Source organism: Trachemys scripta, chromosome 4 (genome assembly GCF_013100865.1).
Source record: "Trachemys scripta elegans isolate TJP31775 chromosome 4, CAS_Tse_1.0, whole genome shotgun sequence".
Classification (NCBI taxonomy): domain Eukaryota; kingdom Metazoa; phylum Chordata; order Testudines; family Emydidae; genus Trachemys; species Trachemys scripta.
Genome location: NC_048301.1, coordinates 117,850,889 through 117,871,285, shown reverse-complemented (window position 1 = coordinate 117,871,285; position 20,397 = coordinate 117,850,889). Strand labels below are relative to the sequence as shown.

General features: G+C 40.1%; 1 protein-coding gene across 4 annotated transcripts in view; it reads right to left on the bottom strand.

Moving 5' to 3' along the window:
• The window catches only part of RAP1A (RAP1A, member of RAS oncogene family), a 71,991-nt gene that overhangs the window by 12,098 nt on the left and 39,496 nt on the right, over window positions 1-20,397 (bottom strand). For all 4 annotated transcript variants that reach the window (XM_034770590.1, XM_034770589.1, XM_034770587.1 and 1 more), the window contains 4 exons: window positions 11,846-11,929; window positions 6,902-6,970; window positions 5,571-5,627; window positions 3,068-3,208 (listed from right to left, as the gene is read on the bottom strand). In XM_034770590.1, coding sequence (XP_034626481.1) covers window positions 3,068-3,208; window positions 5,571-5,627; window positions 6,902-6,970; window positions 11,846-11,902 — 324 coding nt within the window. In that variant the 5' untranslated portion in view covers window positions 11,903-11,929. The remainder of the gene's footprint in view (window positions 1-3,067; window positions 3,209-5,570; window positions 5,628-6,901; window positions 6,971-11,845; window positions 11,930-20,397) is intronic.

Below are 20,397 nucleotides of genomic sequence, written 5' to 3'. Positions count from 1 at the left end.
ACAAGGATTCCTGTAATAGAATAGTGAGAGGGACAAAGAAAACTGTTTTGAGTTTACAAGTCTCAGGAGTTTTAAGAGCTATATATAAAAGTAGACCCTTGACACACACACTTGTAATTCAGACTCTGAATATGCATGCTCTCCCTGAGGCCAAAATTCCCACATCTGGGTGCCTAAAGTTAGGATCATAAACCCAACCATCTAAATACAAGTTGCCAGATTTTCATAAGTGATGAGCACCCACATATCCCACTGGAATCAATGGGAGCTGCCGGCTCTCAGCATCTCTGAAGTCAGGCCACATACATATGCAGGTGCCTAAATATGGACTTAGACCATTATGAAAGTTTCACTCCTGAGTCCCTCCTCCCAGGGCTACCATACACATTTTCAAGTTTGCTATCTAAAACCACTGTAACTAAAAACAGTGCTGCGTACAGGAAACAGCCCAAGACATCCTGCTCTATTCAATCTTAGCAACAAGCTTTAAAGATGAGCCAGCAGGATAAATATATAATTGAAAAAGTAGCTATTGACAAACTGCCAGTCAAGTTTAAATGATATGCTGTTCCCGCAATAATCACAAGTTGGTGGCCTTAATGCTCAAAACCAACATTGACAGGTTTTGAAATACAGCAATTTTTTTTGTTCGTTGTAGAGTAGGGGTAGGTCTACACTTACCTCCGGGTCCGGCGGTAAGCAATCGATCTTCTGGGACTGATTTATCGCGTCTTGTCTAGATGCGATAAATCGATCCCGGAAGTGTTTGCCATCGACGCCGGTACTCCAGCTCGGCGAGAGAAGTACGCGGCATCGACGGGGAGCCTGCCTGCCGCCTCTGGACCCGCGGTAAGTTCGGACTAAGGTACTTCGAATTCAGCTACATTATTAACATAGCTGAATTTGCGTACCTTAGTTCGAAGTGGGGGGTTAGTGTGGACCAGGCCTAAGAAGCAATGGAAACTGAACAGAAGCAACCCAACCTCCCCTAGGCCTAAGAAGGATTTATGAAAGTTGCTGCCCAGAGGACCTCAAAGACTAAAGTCCTCTCCTTCACAACGCAGATAGAAACATAGGATTCTCCAGAGAACTGATAATGGGATACAAAGCCTTTCAAACTCTGGTTTACCTACTGGTCAGTAGTGATTTAAAGTAGTTAACCATTTGCCAGCTGTTTGGTGGCCAATGTGAAAATGAATTTTTGGTGGGCAGGTATACACATCAGAAACACTACCACAGATGAAATCCTTCTTGGCAGTCTCAGCAGAGATCACAGACCAAAAGGCCATGGAAACTGAGTTACCCCCTCAATCCTAGATGCATGCAGATTACATGCCTTGGACATTCATTTCTACAAGGTAAAGATCACAACAAAAGCACAACTGTGGTTGGTACAGGCAGCTTGTTAGAGACTTACAAATATTAACCGTTCGGATTTGAATTCTGCAATGCAGTTTGCTTACGTAAACAGAAACCAAGCTACCACTCAGCATCTAGAATCAAGACTTCCTGATCAGCAAGTGCAAAATGAATTTTTATTCCCCAGAGCAGCTACTATATAACATTATCGCTTAGAAGGTTACAATAGGTGCATGACAATCTTCAATCATCCTAAAATCACTCAGTTGATACTAATGCAAATATATATGGGTTGCTTCTGTTCAGTTTCCATTGCTTCTTACTCTACCTAGCTCATAGAGCTGGAAGGGACCCTGAAAGGTCATTAAGTCCAGCCCCCTGCCTTCACTAGCAGGACCAAGTACTGATTTTTGCCCCAGATCCCTAAGTGGCCCCTGCAAGGACTCAACTCACAACCCTGGGTTTAGTAGGCCAATGCTCAAACCACTGAGCTATTTCTCCCCCAATCTCCAATGAGGACTGGGAGAATTATCTTGTAGAAAGAAAACTGACTTTGAGCCAGTTTATTGAGGCAGGAAATTGAAACATGTTTTCAAAATGAAGTTTTTTAAAAACTAGTCACTGGCCCAAATGTGATTGTAAGCTCTTTGGGACAAGCTGTTTATCTGTCTTCTATACTGTTATAGCTAAACCATCCAACACACACTGAAATAAGTGAGACTTTGATCTTGGTCATGTCTCACAGAAACTCATGGGGAGGGGGGTAGAGCAGGAGGAGTGGGAGGGAACAGAACAGTATTCACTCGAGTAACAGGTCATACAAAACACATCTCTGCCTCATGCAATGTGTCCTAAGGCTATGTAACTAAACAGACTGCTCAAAGCTGCCATTATTGTCCATACAACTGGAATAAAGGTAAGAAGCTTGGCTAACAAGACAACTTCTTCCCTCCCACATACTCAAGCTCTTATTTCAGTGCTAGTTGCCTCATCTTTAGGACCTACAAAAACGTACATAGAGTTAAAAGAAAGCTTGGCAACACACTTTAACCAATTTTGTCCATTACTAAGGTTGTGACCCAATGCAATAATTTGATTAATTTTTTTGGTGAATAGGCTGAGCACGTCTTTTCTACTTATGGCTCAGGTACAACACATTCAGGATGATTCTTCACATGTAAGCTTCCTCCTCACGCTGCAGGAAAGTTAGAGGAAAAGAAACTAAAGTACAGTAAAATTTGTTTAATTTTTTAAAACAACAACATTCCGATATAACCCACCTAGAAAAAAGAAAATGCCTATACTGGGAAAGAATATCAAAGTTAAAAATCAACTAAGGACAGATTTCCAAAAAAGTTGAGCAACCAGCATTTCCCATTGTTCTCACCAGGGCCAAGTGTTCTCAGCACGTCTGAAAATCTGGCCAAGTTGTTTGTGTTCCCAATGGGAGAAGAGCTCTTTTGAAAAAAAAAATCTACCCCTAATTTTGGAAGCTGAGCTCTTGAAAATCTGCTCAATAAAGTTAATGTAAAAAAAAAAAAAATAAGTTTTTGTAAAACATCTAGCACAAGCTTATTATACAGTAAAAAACATTTCTAGGCAACAGTAGTCTTCAGTCATCCATCAACTTGCTCAAAAAAACAGATATCTGCTTGTTTACTTATGTAAGGATTTCAATGGCTCACAAAGCAAAAAGTCCTTTACTTACATCTTCAGTGTCCTTAACCCGTAAAATCTGTTCCCTCAGGTCCTGTAAGTCATTAAATGTGGACTGTGCTGTAATAGAATATACTAGTGCAAACCCTTGACCGTTCTTCATATAGAGATCCCTCATTGCTGTAAATTGCTCCTGTAATCAAATATTTTAAAAGGTAATTAATTAGCTGTTTAATACATATATCAAACAGTTCAAAAGGAATCCTTTTATTCTAATAGAGATAAGAATGTAGTAGCTAACATTACATTTACATTTTTATCCCTTACAGAAATCCAATGAAGCATATGAATTTAATAAAAGCATGAACTCAATTCCTTCCCTTCTTCCTCGCCCCACGCTCAGGAGGAAGAAAAAACCTGTTAGAAGAACAGACAAAAATAGCAAGAATAAAAGGCAGAGGATGCTATAGAATTAAATCTGATAAATATCTTGCAGTGATAAATATGGACTAATGTACATCTAAAGCATACGGTTAATATTTCGTTAACACACTTGCAGTGGTATTTCAAATATTTCACTGCCAGAGAAGTGACAATCTGCAAATATGTCCCTGCTCTAGTACTGCGCAGAGACTGCCTAGGTGCCACACACTTGTAGGTTTTTTGTGAACATCAATGTGTAGAAGAAAGAGTGAGCTGACATCTAAGCACATGTAATTGTACAGCAGTCATTTGCTGCATGCAAATGGCTTGAAGGCTCAATGTGATGAAACATAAGGCTATACAAGAATGGGCTGGGAAATTCAGGGTCAGACCCAAAGCTATCTTTTGTACACGTCAGTGAAAGAATCTTCACTAGGAATTTTAACCATACTTTGATTTCTATCTGCCTGGGCTACTTTCAACATCATGGTTCAAGTGCTTCCCAAAACAAACAGCAATTGTGTTTTCAAACTCTTAAAAAGCAAATCCTCCTCAGATAGTGTTCTCAACCATTGAAGTCTGTTTGTTTAGTGACACCCTCCCACAGGATGATAAAGAGGCTTGGTGAGCTTTCAGGAAGCTCGCCTCTCAGTAGATGCTAGGAGGAGGGAGATGACAGGGGCTTCCCCAAACATGGAACAGCTGGACAGCACAGAGAATCAGCATGAGGGGCAGTTAACCTGAGCAGGAAGGGATTCCCACAGGAGGAGAAGAATGTCCCTTCCAGCACTATCTGAGGAAGAGCCATGACATGTAAGGTCCTATTTGTTGGAGGAGGGCTCTCAAAGAAAGGAGGAAGCAGGCCCAAGTGCAGTGGATTGACAGGGAACTTTTTTTTGGGGGGGGGGGGGGGGGGGGGGAGGAGAAAATAAAAAAAAAAAAAATCACACAGTGTCAATGATTCAGGACCTTCAAGTCGTGCCCATTGTTAGCTTATGGAATGGTGTGGTTTTATGATGGTCATCCCCCACCCACCTTTGTCCTCCTATAGCTTGTTACCATCCCTCATATCTCTGACTGCAAGTTCTTTGGGGTAGAGACCATATCTTGTGTGTGTGTGTTTGTACAATGCTCAGCACACTGTGAGCTCTGGGCACCACCACAATATAATACATTACAAATGATCATCCCCAAATTCTAGCATCGTGTTATAAAGATATCAATTTATTCCTAAGCAGAGTTGATAAGGTATTTAGAATTTGGAGGAACACTAATCCATTCATATCCCATCTGTGAGGGAAATTCAGCTGGGTAACATCTACAATCCCTAAAGAGACATGGTGGGTGAGGTAATATCTTTAATTGGACCAACTTGAAACAACCTTTCAAGCTACACAGAGCTCTTCTTCCAGTCTGGGAAAGGTACTAAGAGTATCACAGCTACACACAAGATCAAACAGGTAGTTTAGTGTAAAAGTATCGGGGGATAGCCGTGTTAGTCTGTATCCACAAAAAAAAAACAAGGAGTCCGGTGGCACCTTAAACACTAACAGATTTATTTGGGCATAAGCTTTCGTGGGTAAAAAAACCTCACTTCTTCAGAAGTGTAAAAGTAGTTAGCACGTATTGTAAGAGACCATTCAACCCCTATAATCATAGGACAAAAAAGGAGGGGTAGTGGGTTACAGCCTGTTGTAATAAACCATAAATCCAGTGTCTTTATTAAGACCATGATTTTTAGTATCTAGCAAAGTTACGAATTTAAGACTCATCTTTTGAAATTGTTGCGCAGGTTTTCTTCGAGGATGAGGACTGATAGGTCAGATATAGAGGGATCGCATTGTGAAAAGCATTCCCCATAGGTGATAGGGTGTTTATGTCTTATCATTTTCCTACGTGAATTCATTCGAGAGCACAGTGATTGTATGCAATTTTCCTGGGTTTGGCGGTGTTCGGGTGACAGATTCACCACATTGGCTTTTGGGTTACTTAACAAAACACTGCAGTTTAGTGCAGCAACAGTTGATCAAACATTTTCTTTTTGATAGGACAGGGCTAGTTCACTGACAAATCCTTTTAAAATCCAACTTCATTTTTAACATTAAAAATTCTATATTTTAGATTTTTCTTACTGTCCCTGCTGTATCGAGGATTTCAAGCATACACTGTTGGCAGTCTACTTCCACTTGCTGGAAAAAAAGGAAGAAACAAGCAACATTAAGAAAAAAAATGGCATATGCTCAAAAGTGTGCTAGTGTGAGACATACAGAATTACAACCGAAGAGCCCTTTAACTTATGTTTTCCTTCATTCCTCCTCAAACCCACCAAAAAAAAAAAAAAACCCTCAAACTTGTTAAATTTTCCAAGGATTCCACTTACTAAAAATCATTTCAGATTAAAGAGGGTAATTCCAGAAAATGCAACTCTTGATTACTAAGGTTTTAACAATTTTTTCACTTAATTGTCATGCACAAAAAGCACCACTTCCTTTCGTTTTCTTGTTTGGAGCCTTTAATTGTGACAACAATTATTCTTATCTCTAAATTATTCTTATCTTTACATCAATCTGAGTGGAGAATGCAGCTCTAGGGATAAAATGACATCGAGCCTCTGTGTCAAGGATTTGAACAAGAGCTTCTGCTTTGCAACTGCAAGCTCATTTCCAAAACGGCAGTGAAAAATGTCATATGCCTTCAAAGCAAGCAACACTCATTAAACTAAAAAGTAAAGTGGTCTGTTTTTTAAAAACCATGACTATACCTCAGTACTTAAATCTGTGATATTTGGGTTATTTCCTTTACTTACAGTAGGAAACGTTGCAAACGCCATGACATGATACATTCGGATTCATTTATTTTTAAATGGCAATCAATGTTATGTCAGCATACCATGAACTAAGTCTGCATTACATCAAGGGTATGGCTACACTGTGATAAAAAATCCTGTAGCACCAAGTTTTAGAGCCCAGACTGCGGGGCTAAAAATTGCAGTCTGGACGTTCAGACTTGGACTGGAACCCGGGCACCTTCCCCTTTCGCGGGGTCTCAAAGCCCAGGCTCCAATCCAAGCCCAAACGTCTACACTGCAATTGTAGAGCCCAGCAACCGGAGCCAGAGTCAGCTGACCTGGGCCAGTCGCAGCCACGTCACAGGTCTTTTATCGCACATACCCTAAGGCCCTGATCCTGCAAAGTGCTCTACAGACACACAGGGAACCAGGTGCATGGATCAAGTGCTCTATACAGGCACAGGGTTCCAGCCGCATGGAGGCTAACAAGCCAGCATCACTATACTAACACAGATCCAAACTCACACCTCTTACTCAGACAAAATTCCGAGGACATGGAGAAGGTTTGCCTGAATTAAAAACAAACAAACAAACAAACAAACAAAAAAAAAACACAACAGGATCAGGCCCTAAAACGGCTGATAGAAAAGAAAATAGCATCATTTTATACTGTACCTTTCTGTATGAATCTTCTATTGTGGGATCATATTTTTCAACAAAAATTCCCTGAACAAATTGTACAGTCTGAAAAAAAAGCGAGAAAAAACAGTTCAAGAATAAACTCAGATATGGCCTACTGACCTTCAAGTAGCAGCTCTTCAAAACCAGAACAGTATAAATTCTGCATCACATCAGTATTGCCAACCCAAGCATTCAGAGTCACGAGCCAGGACTTTAAAAATCTTTTTTTTTTTTTTAAATATAATAAAATGTGGGTTTATTGGGCTTTTTTTTTTTTTTTTTTTTTAGTTTTGGAATCTTCTAGGTGCACTGTCATATTTTCAAGAATTTCTCAGCAACCATGAGGGCTAGAAACTNCATTAACAGTGACGCGCGACACTTTTAAAAACTTTTTTTTTTTTTTTTTTTTTAAAAATAATAGAATGTTGGTTTTTTTTTTTTTTTTTTTTTTTTTTTAGTTTTGGAATCTTCTAGGTGCACTGTCATATTTTCAAGAATTTCTCAGCAACCATGAGGGCTAGAAACTTATTTTTTAAAGTGACAGCGAGTGTCTCGCAAAAATCTCACAAAGGAACTGGGCCTTCAGGAAAACCACCAAATACTGTGAAACTCACAATAAAATCCGGAAAGGTGGCAACACTGTAAAGTAGATCTGTGAAAGCCTCTGTATTTGAAGTTTAAGTTTCATTTAGAGTATCTCAGTCTCATTAAAATGCAGTAAGCTCTTTAGGGCAGGGACAGGGTTTTTGTGCTCTGTGTTTGTGCAGCACCTAGCACAGTGGGGTCCAAGTCCATGATTAGGACTCCATGGTTCTAAGGTAATACAAATAAATAAAATGTCAATACTGACAAAGAGATCCAGCAAGATTTCAGAATGACAGATTTAGAAATTATCTGTAAATCATTCAACTTTTAGTAATTGTAATTGTTTTTATAAAAATCAAAAACGAATAAAAACCAACTAGAACAGTGCACCACACATTCAACAACCACAATGTATATTAAAACAGAAGAAAGGAGATACCACTCATTTCAAAACTGAAGTTCTTTCCTCCCCTATGCACGCGCTCAGAGTGAAACTAGGATGGGAAGCTTTTGACATGGCTGGTGTCTGGATAGCCAGTATTTTTCTTAAATTTGTAAAGGACCCTATATTTTAGCTGTTCTTTTAGGGCTTTTGGATGGCAACTTATGCTTTTCCACCAACCACGCTACAGTTTTCTACTTTTGCCCTGTGAGAGAGAAGAAGTTCACTTTCACCTATTCCAGGGCTTTGCAAATGTCTTTCATAGTATGGAGCATATCTTAATAGAAAGGCATGTGCTTTTGATATTTCCTCTCCCATTTGTGATTGCAGAGCATCCCTGTAACAACCACAGCATTTGCTTACATAGAAGAGTGAGGTTTTTAGCTTCTTTTAATGTGATTTAATAGCAGGAAATAAGGAGAATGTAGCACCAAGTGCGACCAGCCAGATCTCCGCAGGTCACTACACCCCTACCTCGATATAACGCAACCCGATATAACACAAATTCGGATATAACGCGGTAAAGCAGTGCTCGGGGGGGGAGTGGGGCTGCGCACTCCAGTGGATCAAAGCAAGTTCAATATAACGCGGTTTCACCTATAACGCGGTAAGATTTTTTGGCTCCCGAGGGCAGCGTTATATCGAGGTAGAGGTGTATTTAAGAAATTCGGAACTGCTCTACTTTCAGAGTGCCGGATTTTTTGTTTTAATCAGATGTTGCTACATAATCTACTAGATAAACTTGGGTCTGTGAACCAGGAACTACCCAATTCTAATGCTAATCTGTCTCTGACTTACTACGTACATATAGATAGTAGCAACCTCTGTGTCTCATCTCTCACTCCCTCTCTCTCTCTCTCTCTCACACACACACCCACACACACACACACACCCCCACACACACCCCCACACCCACCCCAGGGCTCAAACATGCTTTTGCTCCTAAATACATGGTTTCAGATTTTGAAAGAGTCGCACACAGCCAGATGTCTGCAAAAGGCATCACTGTATTCTGGAGAGTACAAAACACCCACTGGTTTCTTTTAAAGTAGCAAGAAAACAATTTTCTAGCTTTCATGCTTGAAAAGATTTCCTGCAGATGAGAGGCATGCGCCCTCACTCAAAAGCTAAACTCATTCTATAGTCTAGAACAGTGGTTTGCAATCAGTGGTCCCCAGACCTCTGTGGGTCTGCAGACTATGTCTAACATTTCCAAAGAGATACAGTATGCACCTCCATTTGAAATTTTTAAAAGGTTTAAAACTACTGGTCTAGAAAGACTTAAAGTCTCTTCTTCTCTACCATTTCCCTATCACATTGTATGTTTGTTGTCTCAAAAGTCTCTTCAGATAGAAGATCCCAGAAATCCCACTTTAAATGAGATCAGTAATGCAATCAGCCATGGTGTTATAGAAGGCAACAGAAGCCCTACCACAACAGGCAGAACTCCTTTAGATTGTGGTGATTATATCCCGAGACTTCTTAATGGTTACTACCAAAAAGGGTACAAAGACTTTGTTTTTGATTAAGAGGCTAACACTGGAAACTGTGATCCAGTCATGACTCAAAAAAAACAATTGTATCTCATTTGTATACTGTTAATAGTTTCCCCATGTTTGTAAGTTAGTCTTCACCACAAAGGTGCTAGAACATTGTATTCTAAACTGTCATTCAAATACAGAACTGAATACCAATACCAGCCTCTTTATAAGTCATTTTAGTTTAGGTCACTGGGGGGTGGGGGAGGGGTGGAGAGAGAAATTTCAAGATTACTATTGGCAGCAAAATACCATAGTTCTATTCTGTTTTAATCTCTTCCACTGTATTATTTTAAAACCCATCTCAGAACCTCTCTTCTGATTGCTGTTTGTAAATAATTTGCTATTTTATTACCGCTCAATGCCATCAGATCTTGACTTGTTTCTTGTTAATTTTTTGTTCCCCATTATCAGCGTGTTGGATCAATATTTCCATATGCAATGCAATGTACGGTTATATACTGTCAATAATGGCATTTAGCTTACCAAATATCTATTGATCACTGGACATGCACATTCACATTAAATACACTGGATATTATTATTCATTCACTCCAGTTGTATCCCTGGTACAAAGCTGATGATTAATGGAGTCACCCCCAATTTACAGCGTTGTAGGTGAGATGAGAATCAGGCCATCATACATATTACTTATAACAAACAAAAAACAAGTTTATTCGTCCACAGAAAATATATGAAAATTAATGAGTCTGGAAAAAAAAAATCTAACTTTTACCTAAAGGTTAAATATTTGGAAAAACAAGTTTGTTTTTCAAATAAAAAAAGCTGTGAGACTGAACTGATTTAGATTTTACATCACAAGTGTTCAGGAAACTTCTTCAAAGTTTGACATTTGTCTGACATTTTAGTGGTGTGTACAGCAGGTTAGACAGAGTCTCATCACAGGACTCCTAACTCACAAATATTATATTCCTGATGGGAAAAACAGACATATCCTAGGGGACGATGGGGGGTGAGGGAGGGGAACAGCTTCATTATTAATTGCTGAAGTTACCATGGAAGAATAGGGTTTTATACAAACACATTTTTAAGAATAAAGTTTTACACCTGCATGATACCACAGGTTATTATGGAGAAATCAATTAAATAGTGCATCAAACCAAATGTATTGTTTAACCACCTGATATGCTTTCCACCACATGTCTTCTCTCACTCGCCCTTTGCATTCTGCAAGTAACTTACCAAGTACATCAGTTTTTCATCTCCATGTGTAAGTGAAAGGATGCAAGAGAAAACAATCTTACTATCCTTAACACCTTATTGTTTCCTACATTAAAAACAATTGGACAGCTACTCCCACCCCTAAGTGGCAGGGTGAATTTGCTTTTTTTAATAAGTTCCCACTAGTTCCTCCCTGCCTACTCCTTTCAGTAGTGAGCTGGTTGATTTAGATGTGTGATACATAGCTGACCACATGCTCAGCTACAACAAATGACTGAAGTCTCCATCTACAGGGCATTGGCTTTGCTGTCAGCACTGCAACACAAACCAGTGAGAAGCAACACTTATATTTAGGAGTGAGCAGCACCATCAGTCCACAGTTATCCTTCTACACCAGGGGTAGGTAACCTATGGCACGCATGCCAAAGGCAGCACGCGAGCTGATTTTCAGTGGCACTCACACTGCCCGGGTCCCGGTCACCGATCCGGGGGCTCTGCATTTTAATTTAATTTTAAATGAAGCTTCTTAAACATTTTTAAAACCTTATTTACTTTACATACAACAATAGTTCAGTTATATATTATAGACTTCTAGAAAGAGATCTTCTAAAAACGTTAAAATGTATTACTGGCACGCGAAACCTTAAATTAGAGTGAATAAATGAAGGCTCGGCACACTGCTTCTGAAAGGTTGCCGACCCCTGTTCTACACTACCAGTGGGCTGTTTCTTGCCACACTGGTTTCAGTCTAGTTCCACCTGCAATGGGAAACACGCAGCCTTCGAGGCATGCCAGCTACCCTGAGCCTCAGACATCAGCAATTCACTAGCATTCAAGCTAATACGCTGTGCTTCATTTTATTCTAGATTACACATTTGCAATTTACAAAATATATATTTATATGCTAGGTTATATACATGTAAACTGAAAATAAAATAGAAGCAAAGGTGGTTTTCAGTGCAAACAATCTCAGTCCTCCATCTTTAAAGATTTGGTCATTTTAAATGTAATACATTTACAACTACTTGAGCAGTTCAGTAGCAGTAATCCAATCAACTATTGTGCATGCAGAAAGTAACAAAAGTGTCCCGATAGTGTAAAACAATCCTATTTGCAACGACACGCTGGTGAAATTTTTGATACTGCCCTCCAATGCACAATTTTCAAATCAGATACTGAACACTCACTCACCAAAGCAGACTTCCCAACGCCTCCTGAACCCAGGACCACTAGCTTGTACTCACGCATGATGTGGTCTGTTCAAATACAGGCAATCTGAAAAACAAGGGGAAAGCATGGAATTAGGAGCAATGTTTGCAAGCATCACCTCAGAAACATTACGTGTTTTCCCAAAGAACCGCTGTCATAGCATGTTTATTTGTAGAATAGCCTATTTTGTATAGCTAAATACAAAAATCTCTTCAGAAGCAGCAAAAAGATTTTTATTTTAAATCTGGGTACCCAAGCAAATGTGTACTTTGATGGCTGTAATTTACTGTACTCAGTGTAGCAACCTTCAAATTCAAAAAAATAAATTAAAAACCCACAATGTTTTCACCAGGATGCTTGTAGATGTACAAAGTCTTTTTATTGTTTCTGTTCAATATTATAATACAGGCTGGGATTTACCTTTATTTGTTTTACAGACTTTCAATTATTCACCTATTTCGGGGAACTTGTGAGGAGTCTGACTCTGGAATTCCTTACTTCCCTTGGGACACCAAAACTTAGACCTGTTAACTTTCTGGGAATACTACAAAGTTAGTCTTTTCTTTCAGGTGTTTGGGAAGAGAGAGAGTCAAATGTGGAGTTATTATGGTGGTATGTTTTGTTGTAATGATAAAAGGGCATTTGATATGTACCATCCATGAAGGGGAAACAATTCTTCCCTAAAAATCTAGCTGCACAAAATATTACTACTTGCTTATGGTACCTTTCCTTCACTCTTCCAACATTTAATTGCATGAAACTACAAGCAATTAAACAAGAAAATTGAACCAGTGAAATATAAGCACCAGAGTTTACTTCACCCACCCACCCGCAACAGGGAATGATTTAGGAGGTCAGTATTTTCTTTCTGAAAAAGGTCAGGCCTAACTTACTGGTGCCAAGTTAGAAACCTCTCTGCTCTTCCAAGCAACGCCTGTGCCTTTTTATGGAAATCTCTCAACTCTCTATGCAGCACAAGAAAATTTCTCATTCTCATCAAGATGCCCTGACAAATAAGGAGAATGACAAAGCCAGCAATAAACATTTTACACTATGTTTACATTATAAGCCAGGCTTGGCTGCCCCATCAACAGAGCCCAAGCAAACAATGACCTCACCAGCTAATTATCTGTTCATTCTTCCCCCAGTAAAATAGCACTTTCTTCCCAAGTAAGGATTCAGAAATATGAATGCTATGAAACTGGACAGGTTTAGTTTCTCAAAGGGATTTCAGACCAACTTTGCCACATGATTTATAGGCCTCTCTAGGTATAATCTTATGATTTGTTGTAAAAATAAAGATTTATTCCCTGTAGCAGGATATAAAAATAAACCAACTTGCTCACTGGAATTAACAGTACACAGTGGGCATGGACTGTGTTCCCAGCTCTGCCACTGATTCACTCTGTGACCATGGGCAGGTCATTTATAACCTGTCTGTGCCTCAGTTTATACGTCCATAAAATTAAGGTGAAGGTTGTAACACACAAATTCTTGACAAGAAAGTTGCTCTATGAATGCAGAGTACTACTGATGGGAAACTTCTCCTGAACTCCAAAGATGCCCTGTAGCTAAATTACTTGGAGTTTATGTTCTTGAACAAGATGAAGAATCCATAAGTACATCCCCATTTGTTTTAAGTTCAAAACTGACATAGTAGGAGACAGAGACAAATCTAAAGGCATTACCTAAAATTAGCAGGCTGGATGATACAGAAACAGGTCTGATATGTTTCAATTAGAGGATCAAACAGTCCCTCACTATAAAAAACACCAACAGCAGCCTTGATGGAAACATGCAAGATTTTGGGAGTGTGCATGCAAAATTGTACATGCACTATTGAACACATCCAGCTTGCTCAAACTATAATCTGCATGTGCAGGTTAGACACTGCATGCACAAACCAAAATACGTACAAAGGTGTGAACAGATTATAGTATCTGCATGTTTGAAAATTTAGCCTATTATGTTTACTAGCTATGAACAGTAGGGATGGACTGGATTGTCACTTTAGGATAAGCCTTTGGTTTAGAAGGTTACATTTATAATATTTTGCCCTACGATAACTGGGTGGCAGGATTGTGACAGAGAAGTCAATCAGACCCTGGTGTACTGCTAAGAGGCTTAGCTTCCTCCTACAGTGCAATATGTCTGCCTACTGCAGTCCTGCTCCTTAAATAATCCTTTTTAACCCTTGTTATAAGACGCTTGACCTGTGATCCAATGTTGGGGTAACACACACACAAAAAATTGATCTTGCCTAACAATCTCTGTTTTATTTATTTCTCGCTTTTAAGCTACTAAAATTTACAATGGTTCTACCTTCCTCACAACCTTATACCTGATCTAGCAAAGCATGCAGGTGTGTCTGCGTGTGTGTGTGTGTCTGTGTGTGCGCGTGTGTGTGGTGTAATGGTGGTGGAAGAGGTGTTTTCTGGATCAAGGCCTTAAGGCTCAGAGTTTTAACAGCTCAGAGTACTGTTATGAGCTCATCACTGAAGTTAATGTTCGTATAAAGCTATATTAATTTAACAAAATATATCCTAATAGATTAGTACAGTGCCACAGAAAATTAAACTACACTTGTGGAAATAAATACAAGTAATTTTAGCAATGCGATACTATAGGGTTTTTTGTTTATACGTTCATTTACTCATTAATTTGAAACATTTGATTATCTGCAATGGGGTTCCCAGTCAGTGTTAGCTAGAAGTTTGTACCACACAACGTCAGTGGAGAAAATTATGCTCCATTATTTACTGCAAGTATCGTCTCTGAAGTCCTGTCTTCTGAGACCAAAAACGCACAAAGGAATGAGCCACAAACATTTTTAGGTCAGACTGATTTATACAGAAGGCTACATCTTATGGCCATTAATGTATCAATGCCCTTTATAACTAAAATAATAAAACTAAAGTCTTGATCACTATTTTAAGGAGCCAATGCAGTAACAACCTACAGGAATTCTTTGCAGAAGTAAGATTATTTGAAAGTTAGCATTTTGAATGAGACCTAGCTCTCACTGTGGGATCTGAGTAATGCTCAAACAACAATTAATTTATCTTCACAACGCGTTTGTGAAGTAGGGAAGTATTATCCCCATTTCATAGATGCAGATATTGAATCAGAGAGATTATGTGACTTGCCTAAGGTCACACAGGTCTATGGCAGAGCTAGTTACTGAACCCAGTTTGCTCGAGTCCCAGACCAATGCCTTAACCATAGTCCAGGGGTAGGCAACCTATGGCACGCGTGCCGAAGGCAGCATGCGAGCTGATTTTCAGTGGCACTCACACTGCCCGTCCTGGCCACCAGTCCGAGGGGCTCTGCATTTTAATTTAATTTTAAATGAAGCTTCTTAAACATTTTAAAAACCTTATTTACTTTACATACAATAGTTTAATTATATATTACAGACTTATAGAAAGAGACCTTCTAAAAACATTAAAATGTATTACTGGCACGCGAAACCTTAAATTAGAGTGAATAAATGAAGACGCGGCACACCACTTCTGAAAGGTTGCCGACCCCTGCCATAGACTATCCATCCATGCTCATGTGGTAATGGATGCATAATACAAATCAGAAATCAGAGAGAAGAGACCTGTTAGGTCAAATCCCATCTACTCCTCTGGTCACTTCCTTTTAATTAAACAAAGATACATAATTCATGAATGCTGGACACAAATCAGAATCTCCAGCTGTCACATCAGTTCTAGTACGTGGCTAGTGTGTTTAACAATTGATGCATCTGTAGCCACATAAAAGAGTAAAATACTTTGCAAATAACTTTGCTCACTGGGCCCTATGGATAAAGCACTCTAGCTCTCTGCAGGGTTATCCCAGCAGCTCTTATTGAAAAAATAGTTGCAGCTGATTCTCTTGAATACGAGAGTGTCTAATGAGTCATTGTGCTCACTGCTGCACAGGACAGGGAGTCAACACTCCAGTGTTCTACTCCCAGCTCTGCCACGGAATCACTGACACACCTCAGGCAAGTCACTTCCCCTCTCTGCGCTTTAGTCTGCTCTGTACAATGAGGCTTCTTCGTAAAGCACTTAGGGATGTATGGAAGAAAGGCACTTTGAACGTGCTAAGTGCTATTCGTTAGTAGAAGCCTTACGCCATGTTGTGTGGCCTCACTGGCCTGAGGCTCTACCTCTTAATTCACATAAGACTCTGCTAAACCTAGGCCAAACCAAATCCATCTCCGCAGGTGGGACTCCACCTCCTGCTTTGGACAGGAACTCTGTCCCAATGCCAGTTTACCATACCAGTCAGAATGGTCATCTACTCATCTCTCTAGGTATCCTTACGCCCCCTTTGCTGTGGTATCAGATCACTTGAACTCCCTTTTTTTCTCCCTCCTTGTTAAAAGCAGGTTTAATACCCTCTGTGCCTCATCTGATCTTTAATGGCCTAAAGTTAATAGTCCTCATAAGTCTGTATATAATTGCGTAATTGTAACTAAACAGGAGATATTTAGGGGGGCAGGGATAGCTCAGTGGTTTGAGCATTGGCCTGCTAAACCCAGGGTTGTGAGTTCAATCTTTGAGGGGGCCACTTGGGGATCTGGGGCAAAATCAGTACTTGGTCCTGCTAGTGAAGGCAGGGGACTGGACTCGATGACCTTTCAAGGTCCCTTCCAGTTCTAGGAGATGGGATATCTCCATTAATTATTATTATATTAGCATTTTGGAAATAGTGTCAGCGGACTTGGTAACATGGAGTGAGGGAAAGGAAAGCAAAGCAAACCAGGAGTTGAGAGCAACAAAGTCTGATCTTAACTATTAGATCCTACAAAGACAAGTCCTTTTTTTTGGTGGTGGTGGTGAGCTAGGGAGGAGTGAACACTAAGGCAGGTTGAGTTCTATGGCACAAAAATTACAAGAGCATCCTAAGTTATTAATGAACCAGAGCACAGCAGCAATGCAAAGAACACACTGAGAATACAGAAAATCACTGACAACGTTAGATGCAAGCACTTTTCAAAGGGAGAGCAGTACATCCTCACTGGACTGGCAAGTTAAAGTTTGTACAACCCAGAGACTGACAAAATACCTGACCTTGTCCTCTCTACCTTGTTAAACAACAAGTCATTGGGGAGACCTTCTTACGTTCAGTTCAGTGCCCTATCCATTGGACCACAGTACCTCTTCTTATGACCCGAACTTGACACAGACAGAGGTTGTTTTGTTTTAAAGCAGTACGCCATTTTTGAGAATAAAGATGCATCCAAGTTTTCTTTGCAAATTCATTTACATGATTTTGCACCTACCACCATTTTGATTTGAGCCTCATTTTCCAAAGCTGCAAAATACAAACAATACTAAGGCCAGGCCTACACTACAGACCTATATTGGTATAACCACGTCACTCACTGACCTAAATCCTTACTCACCTACATGTGGCTGTGAACATCTTAAGTCCTGTAGCTCCGATCTTGCCTATGTTCAGTATCACTGTCCTCCCCAACCACCCAGATTTTACAGCTGAGGAACCTGAGTCAGAGAGTTTGAGATCAAAATTAACTTGGGGGGAGGGATAGCTCAGTGGTTTGAGCATTGGCCCCTGCTAAACCCAGGGTTGTGAGTTCAATCCTTGAGGGGGCCACTTAGGGATCTGAGGCAAAATCAGTACTTGGTCCTGCTAGTGAAGGCAGGGTGCTGGACTCGATGACCTTTCTAGGAGATAGGATATCTCCATTAATTAATTTATTTTATTTATTTAACTTTGGGTGCCCATCCTTACACAACTTGGGGCTGTTTCTCTAGTGCTGATGAGCACCTGCCACTTCCACAAGCTTCCACTTTGTAAAAACTGTGAAACTAAAAGCAAGCTGTGCAGGATTCCCCCAGTATGGCAACTAAATATCTAAAACCAGATTAACAATATTTATACTCTGAAGTTAGCCGGCAATATGTTTTTTTGGCTTAAGTTGTGACAACGGTTTATTTACATAAGTTCTTCCACTTGAAAACTTCCCTGAGTAGCAACATTTGCTTCCTTTTTTCAAAACCATCATTTTGGACTGAAAAAAGAAGGGGAATTTCGTTAATTAACTGTGGGCAATATCAAGAGCAAGATCTATTCTTAGGATTTAAAAGGGAATGGCTTTTAAGGGAAGTATAAAAGCAGCTTGTTGTATCCAGTCTACTCTTTCCTTTCCGTAACACCACACTCTAGTCCCTCCCATTCAAAAGCACGGTAATCAAGTTAAGGCTTAGATTAAGCCATGAACTCTCTCACTTCTTTTTTATAGTCAAAAACACATGTGGGAAAGTTACAGATAGGGATATTACAAGAATTCTCACTTTTCTACAGTATTTTCCAGTTACTTTTTTGGGGGATGCAACAGGAAATCAAGATCTTGACCTCTTGTGATTAATCTAGGTACTTATACAGCCCATTACATGGATTAATTATCCATGGCACGTTTGTAAGATATTAATATCTGTTTATACAGCACCAACAGAGTGCGAGGGGCTTTTCATGCAGGCATTATTACTATGCAATATCCTGGCCAATTTTTCATTTGGATAATTTCATTGTATCTAAATTCCCTTTAGGTTTCAGTTAGACACAGTATCATTCATTTCCACCCTTAACTTTCGGTAGTGGTACTACGTGCTGTTAAGCAGTGACTACACTTCAGTGGGGTATGCCGCCATTCCTCTGGATGAAAAGTACTTCTTCCAGCTCAGCCATTCCTCTGGATGAAAAGTACTTCTTCCAGCTCAGCCATTCCTCTGGATGAAAAGGACTTCTTCCAGCTCAGTGATGAAGCACATTTGCTATGCAGTTTAAGAAATCTTGTATTGCTGCTGTTTATGGTGTGGATAAATAGAAGTTTTCAGTCCCCAGGGCTTTCCATCGGGCACCTATCACAAGCACTAATTTCATTTAAAAACAAAGAACAGAAAAATATAGAAGAACTACAAGTCCTCTCTGGGGAACTGAGTAATAAGCGCTTATTTGATAGGCATCCAGTTGAAAGGGCCAAGAAAGCCAGTTGGCAATCACAATAAGCACTCTTAAGTTACAAGACGTATGTAGTAGACAGCATTTTGACCAGCATATGTTTGGTATTATATTAGTCAAATAAGCCAGGATACAAATTGAATTAGAACTGCCCCACACACATGCAGAAAAAGTTACCTATTTAAAATAGATACTCAAGGTGCAAAGGGCTGGTTTCTGATAGTCAGCTCTTGGAGTAAGCAGCAACCCCAAATTACAGACTCTCTCAGAAGAGCAACTTTAAAGAATAGCAGTTATAAATCCACTAGGTCTGGATTTTATCTGTAGCAATGGACAAACCTCATGGTTGTGTAACCAGCACACCACCTGGGTGCGGTGTTCTGTCCCATCTAGTGGCACCAAGACCACTTTTAGAGAGAGAGATAAAATGAATCTGCTCTACAGCCTTTGCTAACAGCGTGTTGGCTTTTAGCTCATGCAGTAGAGGTTCATGCATTAAGCTCCAGAGGTCCCCGGTTAGATCCCGCCCGCCAACAATGGCGGTCTGTTGACGTTACAGTCGCGCCACTGAAAATTTGGCATTGCAAGATTAATCTCCCCTAGCATGTTACAGTTTTTCACTTGCTCAATGTTTTGACCCAACAATCAAAATGTAGCTGTTTGAAACAAGGATTTTTAACACACAAGGGCAAGACTAGGCAATGAAAAGGACCTGTTTCTAGAACCAGAATTAAAATACCCTCTTATTTTCTTCTACTATTACTGTCACAAATGACAACTTCCTCAAAAGCAAAAGGAACTGGGACATCTGATTATTTATGCCAGCATCCACAATGAGCGAGGTACTTTGCAGACACTCAAGAAGGGAGGGTCCATGCCCTGTGGAAGTCACAGTCTAAAGACAAATTAGGAGAAGGGGAACAAGTGTTATTTTAATACAAGTTAATTAGATGCACTACAGACAGCCTGGCAGAAGCGGATCTAATAGGGTGCAAAAAACTAAACAAAAATCACACCACAGCAGCAAGTCTCAGAGCCTGGGCAACTGATTTAGGCTCACTGGGCTCATGCTATGGAGCTATAAATAGCAGTGAAAACATTTCCACTCCCACTGAAGCCTAGGCTCTGAGACCCGCCCCGTCACTGGGGGTCATAGCCTGGGCTCCAGCCCAAGCAGGAACATCTCCATGGCTATTCTTGGTCCTATAGCGCAAGCCTGAGTCAGATGACCTGGGCTCTGAGACTTGATGCTGTGGGAGGCTTTTCTGCAGTGTGGACATAAAGCCCCAGTTTAACAGAGCACTTGAGCATATGCTTAGGTCCATCCTATTCAGCAAAGCACTTTAACATATGCTTTCATTCCAATACTTTAGCATGTGCTTACCTGCTTTGCCAAATGAGAGCCTAAATAAGCAAAGCGTTAGGCGTCATGCACAAGGAGTTGGGAAAGGCATGCATAAGGGCCATGTGGGAGAAAAGACACAGAGTATGTGTCCACAGATATTAAATACCCGCAGCTGGCCCGGATCAGCTCACTTGGGCTTGCAGGGCTC